The 14,471-nt window shown below is 43.4% G+C and overlaps 1 protein-coding gene across 2 annotated transcripts in view; it reads right to left on the reverse strand.

Moving 5' to 3' along the window:
* Positions 1-3,241: 3,241 nt before the first annotated feature.
* The window catches only part of IMP4 (IMP U3 small nucleolar ribonucleoprotein 4), a 124,352-nt gene continuing 113,122 nt past the window's right edge, over positions 3,242-14,471 (reverse strand). For both annotated transcript variants that reach the window (XM_069647570.1, XM_069647571.1), the window contains exons 8-9: positions 8,510-8,583; positions 3,242-3,799 (exon numbers count right to left, since the gene is read on the reverse strand). In XM_069647570.1, coding sequence (XP_069503671.1) covers positions 3,687-3,799; positions 8,510-8,583 — 187 coding nt within the window. In that variant the 3' untranslated portion in view covers positions 3,242-3,686. The remainder of the gene's footprint in view (positions 3,800-8,509; positions 8,584-14,471) is intronic.

Consider the following 14,471-nt stretch of genomic DNA (forward strand, 5'->3'; position numbering starts at 1 on the left):
TGTGGCCGTGGGCAGTAGCCAGATTGTATGGGTATGGTATAAGGTCATGACGCGGACAATCTGGCTACTGGCCATGACCGCTAGGGATGAAAAATTGTGTTAAAGCGGCTATGTCTACCTGGGACCGGCTATGTGGTAAAGTTATTCAAAAGGTAGGATAGGTTTGAAAGGGAACAAAAGTGCTTGTAATATCTTCATAGGGTTTTGCAAGCTGCCACGGCAAGGTAAGAGGGGCTGTGTATGGAGCACCGCCTTCTCTTTCCATGTTGGCTGTCTTGGAAAAGGATTTTTATTCCGGCGTCCCGCTGTAGGAAGAATAATCCTTCCTTCTTACAACGGGACGCCGCAGGTGTCTCATCATATGAAGAAAAATCTATGTTTTAGCACCCTGGGTTCCCGCTTTGGAAACCAGGGGTGCTAATGGCCTTTATCCCCCATTTCAGGGGCTGCAATGGACGATAATGGTCCGTAGCCCTCATTTATTTATAACACACCTGTGTGGTTACAGTATTTGTTGAGGAAGATGAGGTGGAGGAAGACAGCTTACTACTTGCTGAGAAAGGAACAACCTTTGAGAGCATTGCAGTCATTGGATTTGGTGTGGCGGCGCATGGAGGTGGTCCCGTAGGAGTACTGTCTAGGTAGCCTGCGACTGAGTACTCGGTGCATTTCACTTTGGTAGCTTTAGCCTTTGGTACACTCCCAACAGTAGCAAAGAACTGACACACCCATGATTCGATCTTGGTGCTAGAAGTAGGCACTTCCTCTACCTCATCTTCTTGGTCCTCTTCATTGCCTTTGAAAGTACTGTGCTTTTTCTGTTGTGATGGTCCTCCAGCTGGTGGTGGCTCTTGGGGAGGAGGGATGGCAATAACTGATGCCATTTTTAAGATAAATAGCAGTTTTGATAAAATTCTCGCAAGTATGTACTGTGTTAATGTTAATGAATGATGAGTATGACCAGGAGTAGGAGGTGTGCAAGGGAAATTTTGAAGTTGAAAGTTCCTAGATCAGTAGGAAGTACAGTTCCAAACTGTCCACGAAGGACGGATCTTATCGTGAAGTGCGGCTGGGTTCTCGGACACGACATCATGCCGCGCGCCAGCGCAGGATCATGTGGCGCTGTCCGGAAGGTCCGCAATGAAGTCAGATGTTCATAGAAGTCTACAGATGCAAAACTAGTTGAAATAGTAGCAAAAAGTGTATAGAAGTGTTAAAAATTATTCTAGAAGGTGGGAAATGGCAGAGTTTTAAGGTGACACTTTGTAAATTGGACACAAATATTGTTATATTTGTAAGTATGATATTAGTATGTTGTAGGAAAATTGTATACTTGGTAAAAACACATGAAATTCACTGAAAAAACCTTGTTAAAAGGACGTTATGGTTGTCATCAATGATATTTGTGATGTCATCTTTGATGTCCTGAGTGTAGCAGTGCACGGTGGTGGCGCGAGTTATGGTTGCTTAGCTTACCATAACTGGCAAATTTCAGGGGTTTTCCGATTTTACTTGTAACCATAAAGTCCTTTTAACAAGTTTTTTTTACTGAATTTCATAGGTTTTTTTTTTAGTTTTTATTAGTGCAACTTAACCATAACGTCCATATATATATATATATACATATATATATATATATATATATATATATATATATACTAGCTGCGGATTGCTGCCCGGGAGGAAGAGACTTGTGCTATTACAGCCACTCTAAAGCTCACTGTATGTATGGAGACTACATATCTTGTAAGAGTGAAATTACCTTATGGATTACCTGTGGGGTGAGGAAGACGACCTATAGATATGTTTGGAAAATAGACTAGCCTACCCAACCAGATGCTTGCTCTCGAGTATGTGTAAAATCAATGGAAAATCTGTGCACCGATTTCTGGATAGTTGTTTTGCAGCTTTCAGCAAGAGGATTGTTGCCAAGGTAACATCAAGGGAAATTTGCCCCAGGATGAAATTATGGTTCAGCAGAATGTGTGACCTTTAAATTCACAAATTATGAATGTTCATTGCCAATGCCAAAGGCTCCTAGAAGAAAAAGGGATTTTCTTTTAATTGTCTGTATTTATCTGCAATGTCTTTAGCATGTGATCCCTCTATTGATGCAAAAGCAATCCTCACTCCCTACTTGAAATTAATTTGTGCCAGTTTGTTATGATTTGAAGTATGCTTTTTCATAGTTCGGCAACATCATGAGTAGGGCTCGCTCATTGGTCCAAGTGAGGTACTAACCATCTGTGGTTCTACATATTTATAGTCTACCCACTACAGGGATATATTTCACCAAGGGGTTAAGAATGATAAACAAGAGCAAAGGTTGAGTTGTCTTTGATGTTGCCTGTGGTGTAGGACCTTCCTTCATATTCCCTCCCTCTACCATGCACCCCAGTTTCAACCACTGTGCTGTCCATTAGGGAGTGGAGGGATGAGGGACTATAAAAAAATAAAATAAAAAACCGAGGGCTTATTACAGGTTTGACATTGCAGGGAAAAATGGCAGTGTAAATAATTTTTCCAAACACCCGCACAGTAATTCCATTACTGGCAGTTTATCGTTAATTTCGATCTGAGTTCAGGGGTAAAGTGGAAGAACTCTAGAAATTGCCAAGCTTGTGAAGTGTTATCTAAAAGATCTCCGCAGTGTACCTTTCCATGTTTCAAGGAGCAACCCTTGTGACCATGTGTGGGCCAGGAATCCTAGCACCCGCGTTTCCTATGCCAAACTTCTGGCACTTGAAAACAAATGCATAGCCTCAGGAAATACATCATCCAAAGGGAGACGGGTCTCAACTGTGGATGACAATTTCTTGGTAGTCTACTTCCCGACAATTCTGTTCATAAGCAATCAAATGGGAACACCTCAGGCAACAAACAGAGCTTGAAGGCTTGGACACGTAGCACTGACTCCACAAAATCCACAGTTCCTGAAACTGCACAGGACAAGCCATAAGGGTGGCAAAAAGAATAAGTACATAAAAAACCACAGAGAGAAAAATGAGACTAAAACAAACGTAGGAAAGTTGGTCAATAAATGGACTGCAGCAGAGTTTCAATTCAGTATAGCACCAAATAATGGTTGGCGTAGGTGACAAAAGGAGTTGTGGGCATAAAGAAGGGAGATGATGCATGTCTCATGCCCATTCCCGTGCAAAAACACATTCTTCCCAGGAATGGGGAAAAGAACGGGAGACCGTTTTCAGAGCAATGTAGCGTGGGTTGTGAGGAATGATAGTTCAGAAAAACTAGAGAGATTTATTTTTAAATGACACGTGGGATACTTTATCAAATTTGTATAAGTCATTCAAAACATAAAAGCAATGACAACATTCATCACAATTATTTACAAAGGAATGTCCAATGACTGCTCTCTACAATTCTTTGCTGTACATCTGCCTACCATATGGCAGGCAGTGAATGATTGTCCAAAATCCTTTTTTCTGTCATTTGGTAGAGGCTGCAGGTCCCGTGTATTAACTTGATGATCCTCATCCTGCAAATAAGGAGGGCTGTCTTTCCTCCCATTTAATGGCATTTCAATGCATCGACATTGTCCTGTTTTTCCCTTAACGCATATGGAACAACAAGAGGTTAGAAAGATGAATTACTTGCTTGGAGGTAATTACAGTAATAACCTCCGAGCGCAAATGCTTGTTTGGAGTTTCATTCCGTTGCTTCGGTCATTCCACACTGAGGAATTTCCTCTTTTTGGCCGTGTTAGTATATGGGTGCCACCGCCACTCCACATCTGCAGTTCTCTCATTTTCCAGCGTTCCAAGTTTAATCATGTACACTGCGAAGAAATGAAGTCGGACAGTAATACAACATTCACTCGTAGGGATTGCAGTCATTCAAGAGATATTGGACTGATTTGCCTTATTTGCAATTCCTGGCTATGTGGGTTTCTCTTACCCTTATTGGTGGAACCTGGTCAGTTAACATTATCAGTCACACATTTTCAAAATGCGTACTATGTTGAATAGAGTTGTCTAGCCTCAAATAAAACATTTGCAAAGGTAATCCAGGTCATAAAATATTCAAATTCATTACTGAGCTTGCTTACTAGAGTTCAACAAGTAGCCCTCGCTACTTTAGGTTATTCAGCAACATTAAGAGCATGACTCCTCCAAAAATATTTTCCGCAGTGCACATTTACTGGAGAGCTCCCTTATCTATCCCATTCACAGAGACACCACCACGCATCGCAGGACATTCAAAACCGATACCATAGAAGTGACTGAATCTAATGATTTTCGAGGAAGAAGTGACCGAATTGTTTTTTACCGAAAATAAACTTTAATATATATATATATATATATATATATATATATATATATATATATATATATATATATATATATATGTGGGAGTGGGGTAAGGGATATTAATGAAGGTAGGGGAAGGAGAGGGGGTTGCAGGGGTCTCTCCCGCAGAAAAAAAATAAAACAATCTTGTCACTTCACTCTTTCAAAAACATTGATTCGGTCAAATCACCTACATCCATTCAAAAGAACCATGACCAGACCATGGAATTAAATCCACATCAACTTTCTACTATAAACACTAGAATCAACCAAATCGGCACACCCCACAGCAGGACGAGCAGCTACATTGGATGCAAACCTCCACCGCATTCACAACTTGATTATCTCTGCGCTGGATTTCCTTGCCCCTAAAAAAACTGTCAAAAAAAGAAAGACAAGCCAGTCTAAATAATCCTCAGACTAAATCACAAGGCAAATCGGAAACTGGAAGGGGGGTGGAAACAAGCTACACACTAGCAAATTCCCCTACCATCAACAGTTACACCTTTGCAAGCCAGAAGTACCCAAAGCAAAGAAAGCACACTACTCCAAACGCATCGATTCAGCGCTTCACAGCGAAAAAAGGGAAATGTTTAACATCGGAGGATTCAAAAGCCAGACAGCCTGTATGACAAATATGCCTACACAAGCTCTGACCAAATTGCTGCATACTTCAACCAAAAGACACTGAACATCCAGGATCACCTTGACAACGGACACGCCAGCCCACACACTGTTTGTTTTGCCGCCTTCTGTCTGCAAGCTAATAATGGATTGTGCAAGCCATCAGTATCTCCTGAGAATCCATGACCCCCCCAATCTTTACAAATCTATCATGAATTCTACAGACTTGGTGCCCATCTTCCTAGAACTTCCTATCAACTCCATCAACGACGGAAGAGTCCCAGCTCTGTTGAAATCTGCATACATCAGACCTTTGCTCAAAAAGCCCACAGCTAATCCAGATGTTCCAGCCAGCTACTGACCAAATCTCAAACAGGACTTTCCTGTGGGAAGCATCTATAAAAATGCAAACATCTTCAACTCTGGGATTTCATCGAAATAAACCAACACCTGAATGAGGCACAGCACAGATTCAGACCTTCTAGGAGTACAGAATCTGCTCTGTGCGCCATCTGGGAAACACAAACAATGAGGATGAAAACTGAGTGTGCTTGTACTGATAGCCATCTGCTTTTCAAACCATCACCCTGAGATCTTCCTAAAATGACGAAGATATTGGCATTAAAGAAACTGCTCTACACTGGATCACATCCTTCCTCAGGGGTAGAAGAGAAACTACTATCCTGGGTACCAACAATTACCGGCCTTGATCACTTCAATGCAGAGTACCCAAGGATCCACACGCTTCTACACTTTTCAACATCTCCTTGACTTTTCAACATCCACGACGCCCCATCTGGAGACATCCATAAATCCAGCATCTCCTACTACAACTATTCGGATGACACAAATAATCTACAAATTTGTGAACCACCAAACGACCCAGACATTAAAGAAATGCCTTGCACAGGTGGACGCATGGATGACGGCAAACAAACTAAAACGCAAGTCTAGCTAAACAGAGCTGATGCTCTGTAATTCTACAGGTTGCAACTCCACCACAATCCCTTGGCCAGACTAGATGGGCCCTTGCCCAAAATCATCAACCATAGTAAGGAATGACAACACCCTCACTCTTGGTCCACAGGTCAAGGTCGCAGTTGGAAGCAGTTTCTCACAGCTGTGCATGCTATACCGCATCTTACCGCACTTAACATTCCCCCACAAGGCCACGGCCATAATTTCTCTAATACCATCCAAACTACACTATGCAAACAGCTTCCATCTCAGACTCCCAGATTACCCAACAAGCAAATTTCAAAGAGTTAAAAATGCAGCTGCAAGACGTCTTCTCAGAATGAAGAGATTTTAATTTATCACGCTAGCATTACGTATTCTCCACTGGCTACCCATCCAAAAAGGGGTTATTTCAAAATCTTGTGCATCGCTCATCGTTCAAACCATGAAGGGGGCCCTTCCTTCAGAAGTAAGTTTCAACACTACATTACCTCCCAGAACACGTAGGCCCAGCAATGCTGCCCTAGGATCTCTTTCAGTTCCGGACCTGAAACTGGAACTCCCTACCCAAATCTCTCTGCCTGGAGGCGAGCCAGCTGACAGGAAACAGTTCAAGGCTTTGCTTTTGAAAGAAATTAAAATAATAGCAACTGGCTAAAATCTGTGCAACAGAAACTTTGGCTTACACAAAGCACTTCTTGAAACTCTTGGCATTACATCCATTGGAAACCAATTTGACTCATGTAACCTGTGCTGTGTGACACTGGTCCACACCTTCGTCCCAGGGAAATTGACCACCAAGATCCAGGAAGTGACAACATGCACCCCCCTCAACCTAGCTCATTCCTCAATTAGCTTCTCACTACTAAAATCCCACACACCTTCAGACGACCACGTAGGTCTACTGTACTTAACAGAGTCAGTCCCTATCCATCTTCTATCACCAACCATGCTGTTAATTTGTGCACCATAAACAACCTAGAGATTTTCATATCGACATAAAAGGGATGGGTACTTTCGACCTGCATCCATCCACACCAAAAGGTTTCTGCATCTGCCTTCCTGCTATCTTAAAGGAATACTGCGCTCAAGAATATTATTGTACCAACAGATGGCCAATGATGAAAAACATGCATTAAACATGATTTTAATGAAAGTTCCTATGTAAACTTTTGACCAAACAAGGCTCAAAGCGTTTACATGGGAGCATCCATTTCGCCATTTAAGGCAGCCTCCTCAGTTCATGTCAAGCTCTGCCATGGCGGCACTAAACAAGCAACAAATTCCTCCTACTGGGAGCTTTTGCTTACTGCAGCCAGAGCAGAGCTGTGCATGAGCTGAGGAAGCGGCCTTCATTTTCATTTTACGTTTTTGGTGCTGCCCAAGCCCAAGGGAGCACAGGAAACGTAAAACGAAAGGCAAAAAAGCAAAGGCGCAGCAATTATAAATACAACATTGTTGTATTTCTGATTGCCGTGGTTGGAAAACCACAGCAATCACAAATAACGCATTTCTGACTGCGGCGGCTTTTGCTTGAGTCTCCTGGGCTCCCCCGGGTCGGGGGAGTCCAGGAGACTCCAAGCGAAAGCCGCCGCAGTCAGAAATACAACGTTGTTGTATTTCTAAATGCTGCGGTTTTCTTACTACGTTTCTCGGGCTCCAGGAAATGTAGAAAGAAAACCGCAGCATTTTTAAATACAACAACGTTGTATTTATGTTTGCTGTGGCTTCAGCTTTGAGTCTCGGGTCGGGGGAGCACAGGAGACAAAGCTGAAGCCACAGCAAACACAAATACAATGTTATAAATGCTGCGGTTTTCTTTCTAAATTAGAAAGAAAACCGCAGCATTTATTTTGCAGTGCTTTCAAAAAAGAATTACATTTAAAGCACTTACCAGCAGCAGGTTGTGTTAATCTCTGCTCTCCAGCAGTAATGAAGCAAACACCATCTGCTGGTAGCTTTTGTGTTTTACAGCTGGCTGGCTTTTGCCTCATTAGTGCCACAAGGGCAGAAATTAACAAGCACAGGAGGCTCATCAATTTCACAAAATGGATGCCTCCTGGTGCTTGAAATGTTTGAGTTTGAGCCTCATTTGCTCAAAACTTTACATAGAAACTTTGTTTAAAAAGAAAAAAAAAATATATATATATATATATATATATATATATGATTCTGGGCCATCTTTTTAGGCAATAAAAAGTTTGCGTTTGCGAGCACTATCCCTTTAACTAACCCTGCCCTCCTTTCTTACAAAGCCATGCGTACAGAGGCCAATATTAGCAGAATTGTTCTGCATCAGACCACTTTACATTGAAGGTAGAAGTCTGTAAGTAATCCTCAATTTGGAGGTGAACAACGAGAAGTGCCCTCCTTTTACCATCAGGCATCAATGAACAACTGCAATCAGTTCCTTTTACAACTAACATCAGGAAGCAAATAGCTTAAAAGCAAAGGCATGGTCTATTTATATTGGTATTAGCACCAACCCCTGCATATAATCAAACTGAAAGTAACTTGCAAGTATGGCAGGCACTGCCATAATAATAGTTATGGAAGAACCCATCAGAAAGTAATTTGCAAGTATGGCAGGTGTGCAGTTTCTTCTATCACAAACTTACATTTCATCTCGAACCTGGGACCAACTTCGGACAGCTCTACATTGCGGTGGTCTGTTTTTTTGTACACATGGTGACTGAAAAAGAATAAAAAAAATAATAATCCTCAACTTTAATCCAGAGAACAAGGCACACTTTTGACTTGCACTGTCCAGAGGTTACAAGATGTAAAAATGATATCTTCAACTTGGAGCTCCCATGGGGCAATAACGGTACTGTCCCACATCACTCTAAATATCAACAGCATACACAGCCCTAGAAGGACACCGCAGGGGACACATTTTTTTACTGAACTGTGCTTTTGCGTGTCTGACTCATTGCAGAGGTCCTATACAGATTCAGGTGCCACAGCCCATGTAAACCTGTCCTTGGACAGCAAGCAGATCTAGTTCCATCCTCAGATTTTTGACAATTAAGGATGTATTTTTTAATCTAAATCCATCAATCATCTTCACGGATGGTCTCTGGGTTCTAATGGTAACCGAAATTAGTCTAAAGACATAAAAACATCAGAAATCGAGCTCTGAAACACTCCACGAAATTGAAGTGAGTTAATGCACACACACACACCTGCCGCCCCCGAATTGTCCAAGTTTCAGTTAAGCATGTTTGGCTAGCCTTACTGTTGATCACATTGAGGTTCACAAACTATGGTCCTCACAGGATTCGACTGCTAAAGTTAAGCAATTTCACTTGTGACTTGGTTTCATTACTTACCTCCTTTGCCGATTTAAGTAATTTAATGCATTTGAAGGACCTATGGTGACTGTATTAATGTTCATTATTGAGTGATGTTTATTATTGAGTGTTGTGCGATATCATCCAATTGTTTCATTTTTTACTGTGTGTTTAAGGCCTAGAATAAATATTCCTGTCTAAACTGAACTATTGTGCGTTTCACTGGGTAGGCTCATTGTGATACGATAAGCCATTTATAACGTGCCGGTAAACAAGTGTTTCCAGGCGCAACGAGACAAGGGAGGGAAGACGGAGGGTGGATAAGAACAACGATCTTACTAGGCCTTGCATCATTCAGATCGTGCAAGTGCGAGAACGAGAAGGGGAAGGGAGAGTTGAGGGGAAAACAGGGCACCAATGCAGCAAGGGCAGCGCAGCTCTGGGTAGTGCTAGGAGAAGGGACTGTAGGGTTACAGTTTCAGCCTCCAAGTATGTGGTAGGCCTGGAGGCAGTGCAAGGGTGACTGATCAAGAAAGAGCCTGGTACCCAGTGATATTCTGAGGGTAGCCAAGCAACCAGTCAGTACAGCAGACATGTAGGTCGGCAGGGGAGGGAGAGAGAAAGCAGAGAAGAGGAAAGTTTTGAGCTGCTTCCAGAATTTCAGGTGGTCCGGCTGAAGTTTTAGAGGGTCAGGGGGGCCATTCCAGAGGGAGGCACCTGTAGAGGAGAGAGATCTACCCCCCCACTCTCTGCCTGGAGAAGCGTCTAACCCTTAGAGAGTTGGAGGTAGCTGAGCCAAGGGCTCAATAAGGAAGGTATTTTGGAAGAAAGCATTGGATGTAGTGTGGGCCCTGGCCCCAGAAAGCCTTGTGGACAATGCAAAGTGTCTTTAACTTGATCCTTGCAGCCACCGGGAACCAGTGGAGAGATTGCAGGGCTGGAGGGATACGGTCCCTGGGCTTGAGGCCAATAATACGTCTTGCAGTCCTGTTCTGGATTGTGGACTCCTCACCCCACTCACACTCTTGAGCATAGCCTTGACTGCTCTCCACATTCACCTTGATTGGGTTTTGGCTACCTCACATAGTTCCCCTGTTCACTATAACCAGCATAGCCTCCTAAAATCTGTCCACCAGGCCAGATTCTAGAGATCCATCCTAACATGAGGTCAGGCAGCTAAACAGAATACCATTGTTTAATGGTGAACCGATTCTGAGAGGCCATTCCATTCTGGTCAACAGGGAAAGACACAAATGTCTTGCCAACCTATCAAGTGACTGAGCATTAAGGCTTAGTCTTGAGAGCATGAGAGTAGTGTAGGGATCAGTTAGGTAGGAATTGGTGCAGTCACACTTTGCAAGACTACACAACATTTATCTGCTTGGTATTTGGTAACCCACCTTTTGGTATAGGTCTGTACTACACAAGTTGGTAGTGTGAATGAGCAGCCAGGCCCATCTCAAGAGGGGTATATGTGAGCTGTAGAATTGAAAATCCGTAAATACAAGTAGCCAAGTAACACTTACACTCAAGGTTTCAGTTCTAAACAGTTATTTAACGTCAGTTTTAAATCAGCATGCTTTAAAAAAGGCAAGAGACTAACAATACAAATAAACTTTGAAATTACTTTTCAGAATCAATGAAGCCAGTGAGTAATCTTTGGATATGCTGCATACACTTCTCCAAGCCTGGCAAAGACTTCAATCACAGGGATAGTATTTGCATTTATACATTACACTAGCATACTTTACAGATTCAGAGTTGCAGAAAGGGAAGTAAAAAGGTTACAACAAATTCTCAGAAAATGTGAGGACTACTGAATCCTCCAATGAAGTCTAGATAGGCCTTTCCCAGCAGTAACAGTGTTTAACAAGCCACAACCTATGGTGGGAGAAGCAATATCAAAGTCAATGGATTAAGAAGAGTGCCTTTTAGGGAGCCATGACAGCCAATGTCATTTGGACACAGTCTAGGGATCGGATGCACTTCTTGGAAAGTGTCTTGCACAAAGTTAAAGAGTTCAGAAAAATAACCTGTAGGGCCACAAGCTGTTAAGCCTGTGAGAAGGGAGTTGAAATCAACTCCGAAAGTAAGTAGGTGCCAGCTCAAGAGATACAGCACGACTTGAGGCAAGAAGGTAAGTACTCCCAAACAGTATCTCGGCTTAGAACAGCTGGATTCCGTCTTGCTACAGTCAAGCAGACCCTGGTTCCTGAGCCTCAGTCGTGGGGACAAGAGGGAGGATGTCTGGAGGGCTCCTGTGGCAGTACTCGTGAAGGTCGTCGGCAGCTACGGGCTCTTTTCATTTCAGCGGCACTTCACAGTTTCAGCGCTTAGTAACAGCACTGATGCAGAACGCTGGCCACCGGTTGGACTCTCCATGCTCCCTCGGTCCCGCACTCTGGCTCAAGATATTCTGCTTCTGGAGGAGGAGGCTCCTGGAGCTTTTAGCCTGATTTGTTCCGTGGCAGACGGTGCACTCTATTATGGTCCCTCGACCCCGGTCTGCAGGAACGGAGAGGCACAGCAAGTCAGGAAGGGTGCCAAGTGGAGTTCATCTCTGGGTTAGATGGTCCCACTAAGGGGAGAAGTCATTCTGAGGAGCTTCTCGGTCGAGTTGATAAAGGAGATCAGCACAGCAGCGGGGCTTCACCGGGCAATTGAAGGTCCAGGAGGTTGCAGCGTGCTTCGCTCACGGTTTCTTCTTCAGGTGTTCTTAGAGTAGTCGCCTCTGCCTGTAGTCCCAAAACCCTCACCTTTTAAGCAAGTTTCTCCCATTCATGGACAGCCTAGGCTGTCATCACAGCAGGTTGGAAGTCCTGAAAGGAGAGCCAGCCAGCCAGCCAATCAGGACTAGTTTTATTCAGGCATTCCTAGAGACAGGAGAGGGGAGGTTTGGGACTCTCCCTCACATCCAGTCCTTCCAGACACACTGGAGCCAGGGGCGGGCTTCAGGGCTGAAGCCTGGCAAAGGCAGGAGAAACAAAGGGCTTAAACCTGTCAAGGCACAGAGTAAAAGCCAAGAAAGACCTCACAAACAGAAAATGGTGAAAAAGGAAGACGGGGGCCATTTTGAGAAAATAGTCACCCATGGGTGCTGTACTGCAGCTGAGGGTTCAGCCGGCGGAAGAAAAGCACAATGGTAGGAAAAATTAAACCACTGCCACCAGCCATTTAAAGTAGTGAGGGAAACATACAAATGTTACATGGTAAGGGCTACTAAGTAACCCTCCCCCCCAGCACTCTTTGCTGGACCTACAAAGAGAAAAGGTAAGTAAAGTCAAATTCACTTTACTATTCTTGGGAACTGTAGTTCATACAAGAAAATGTATTTAAATCTTATGAGAAATCCAAAGGAGTTCAGTGACACTGCACTGAAGGTGCAGTGTCACCATACAAAAAGCAGAGGTCTATTGAGTTTGTCAGACTCCAAAACAGTGAAAACACAAAATCCAAATCATATAAAAGACATGAGAGGGAGAAAAAGGTCCCACTCACTCAGGAGTTCAAATTAGTCCAGCAAAAGAGCTGGGGGTCTCTAAGATGGGAGGAATGTACCACTAAATATACAATTCTCCCCAACAACTCTTAATACAGGTTTGGCAGAATGTATTAAAATACCATTATTTATTTTGGGCTTGGACAACTTGGCAAAAAACCACAGGTAGGTAAATCACTAAACAGACTAAAATATACACATTCACTTTTGAGGTGTTCTGGCTATGCAGCACAAATACTTTACTTTTAAACTTAGTGTCAGGAAAAATTGTATGCAGTACCCTGTGGGAGACTGCACCAGACTTGTCCTCTTAGCAATAGTTAACCCAACCTTTGGCATAAGCATGTACTACACAAAATGGTAGAGTGACTGAGTAGCCAGGCTTATTTCAAGAGGGGTCAATGTGAGTTGTAGGGTTATAACAGATTCACAGTGACAGGTATTCAAATAAACACATACTCTCAAGGTTTCTTAATTAAACAATTATTTATCAATTTAACAGTCATTTATATACGCCTTCTTTAGAAGGAAGCGAATATATGTAACAAAAATATACTTCAAAATACACACTCAGTTTCTGTAAATAAGTAGGTACCCATTTGGGATGGCACACAGATACTTCCAACACCCTGGAGGTGACAGATAACTAGGACACTGTGCATTTATATATCACTGGTACATTTAGAGCAATTCTGAGGTTAGTGTGAAAAGGAAAAGAGGAGGGCATAAACAATGGTTAACAAATATTCTTAAGCAGGTAAGTACTTTTTGAACCCCCCCAATGCAAAGTAAATTGACCCTATCCCAGCTACACACGTTATGGAATGTGCGACTATTGTTGAGGGATAGTTAAAGCACAAAGTCAGAGGTTGGAAGAGTCTTTTAGGAAACCAGGACAGCCAACGTCAATTGAGCAAAGTCTAGGGGAGCTGAAGCACTTGTTGAAGGCAAGTAAAACAGTCTAGCACAATGTTTTAGATATCTTTGTATACAATGAAATCACTGTAGGGCCACATGCTGGAAGGCTTGTGAGGGGCAAAGCTGCAAGCAACTCTGCAATGGCAACTAAGAGAGCTAGCAAGGCTACACGACAAGAGGTAAGTCCCTCTTAGTTTTACAGTACCTTAGGTCTGAAGAAAGTGGTTCCAGCTGGCTTCTGTTCCAGTTGTAGTATGGCAGGGTCCGTTGTTCCTGGGCCTCAGTCGTGAGGACAAGAGGGAGGACGTCTGGGGACATCTGCACTACGAATTGAAGGTCGGCGGCAGCAATGGGCAAACTTCAGATCAGCAGCACTTCGTGGTTTCAGCTTCTCGTGAATAGCACCACTGCGGTTCTCGGATACCTTATGGTCTTTCCTCACATCTGGGGTCCAGCACTCTGTTGAGGTGGCTCAGGCGTGCTCAGTCCTGTTTCATGTGAGTCCGGAGAATATTCCTGGAGCCTGGGTCCAACTTAAAACAAGACACTCAATTCTGCTGTTCCTCTCCCTGGCAATTGGTTCCTGCAGCAGCAATGGAAGTATGGCCAGCTTCGAGAGGATGTCCAGACAAGTTCGCTTTGGGGTTTATTGGTCCCACCAACCCAAGGGGGGGGGGGGGGGGGGGGGAAAGTCATCCTTGCAGGGCTTCTCTAGTCGAGGCAAATTTGGAGCTTCAGCACTGTAGCAAGGCTTCACCGGGCAAACCAACGGTCCGGGAGTTGCAGCAGACGTCTCTTCCAAGTTCTTCTTCGGATTCCTTTGTCCAGTGTTCGACTCTGCCTTTCAAGCAAAAGACCGCCTTTTATGCA

This window comes from Ambystoma mexicanum, chromosome 2q (genome assembly GCF_040938575.1).
Source record: "Ambystoma mexicanum isolate Mex_15411 chromosome 2q, UKY_AmexF1_1, whole genome shotgun sequence".
In the NCBI taxonomy this organism is placed as follows: Eukaryota; Metazoa; Chordata; class Amphibia; order Caudata; family Ambystomatidae; genus Ambystoma; species Ambystoma mexicanum.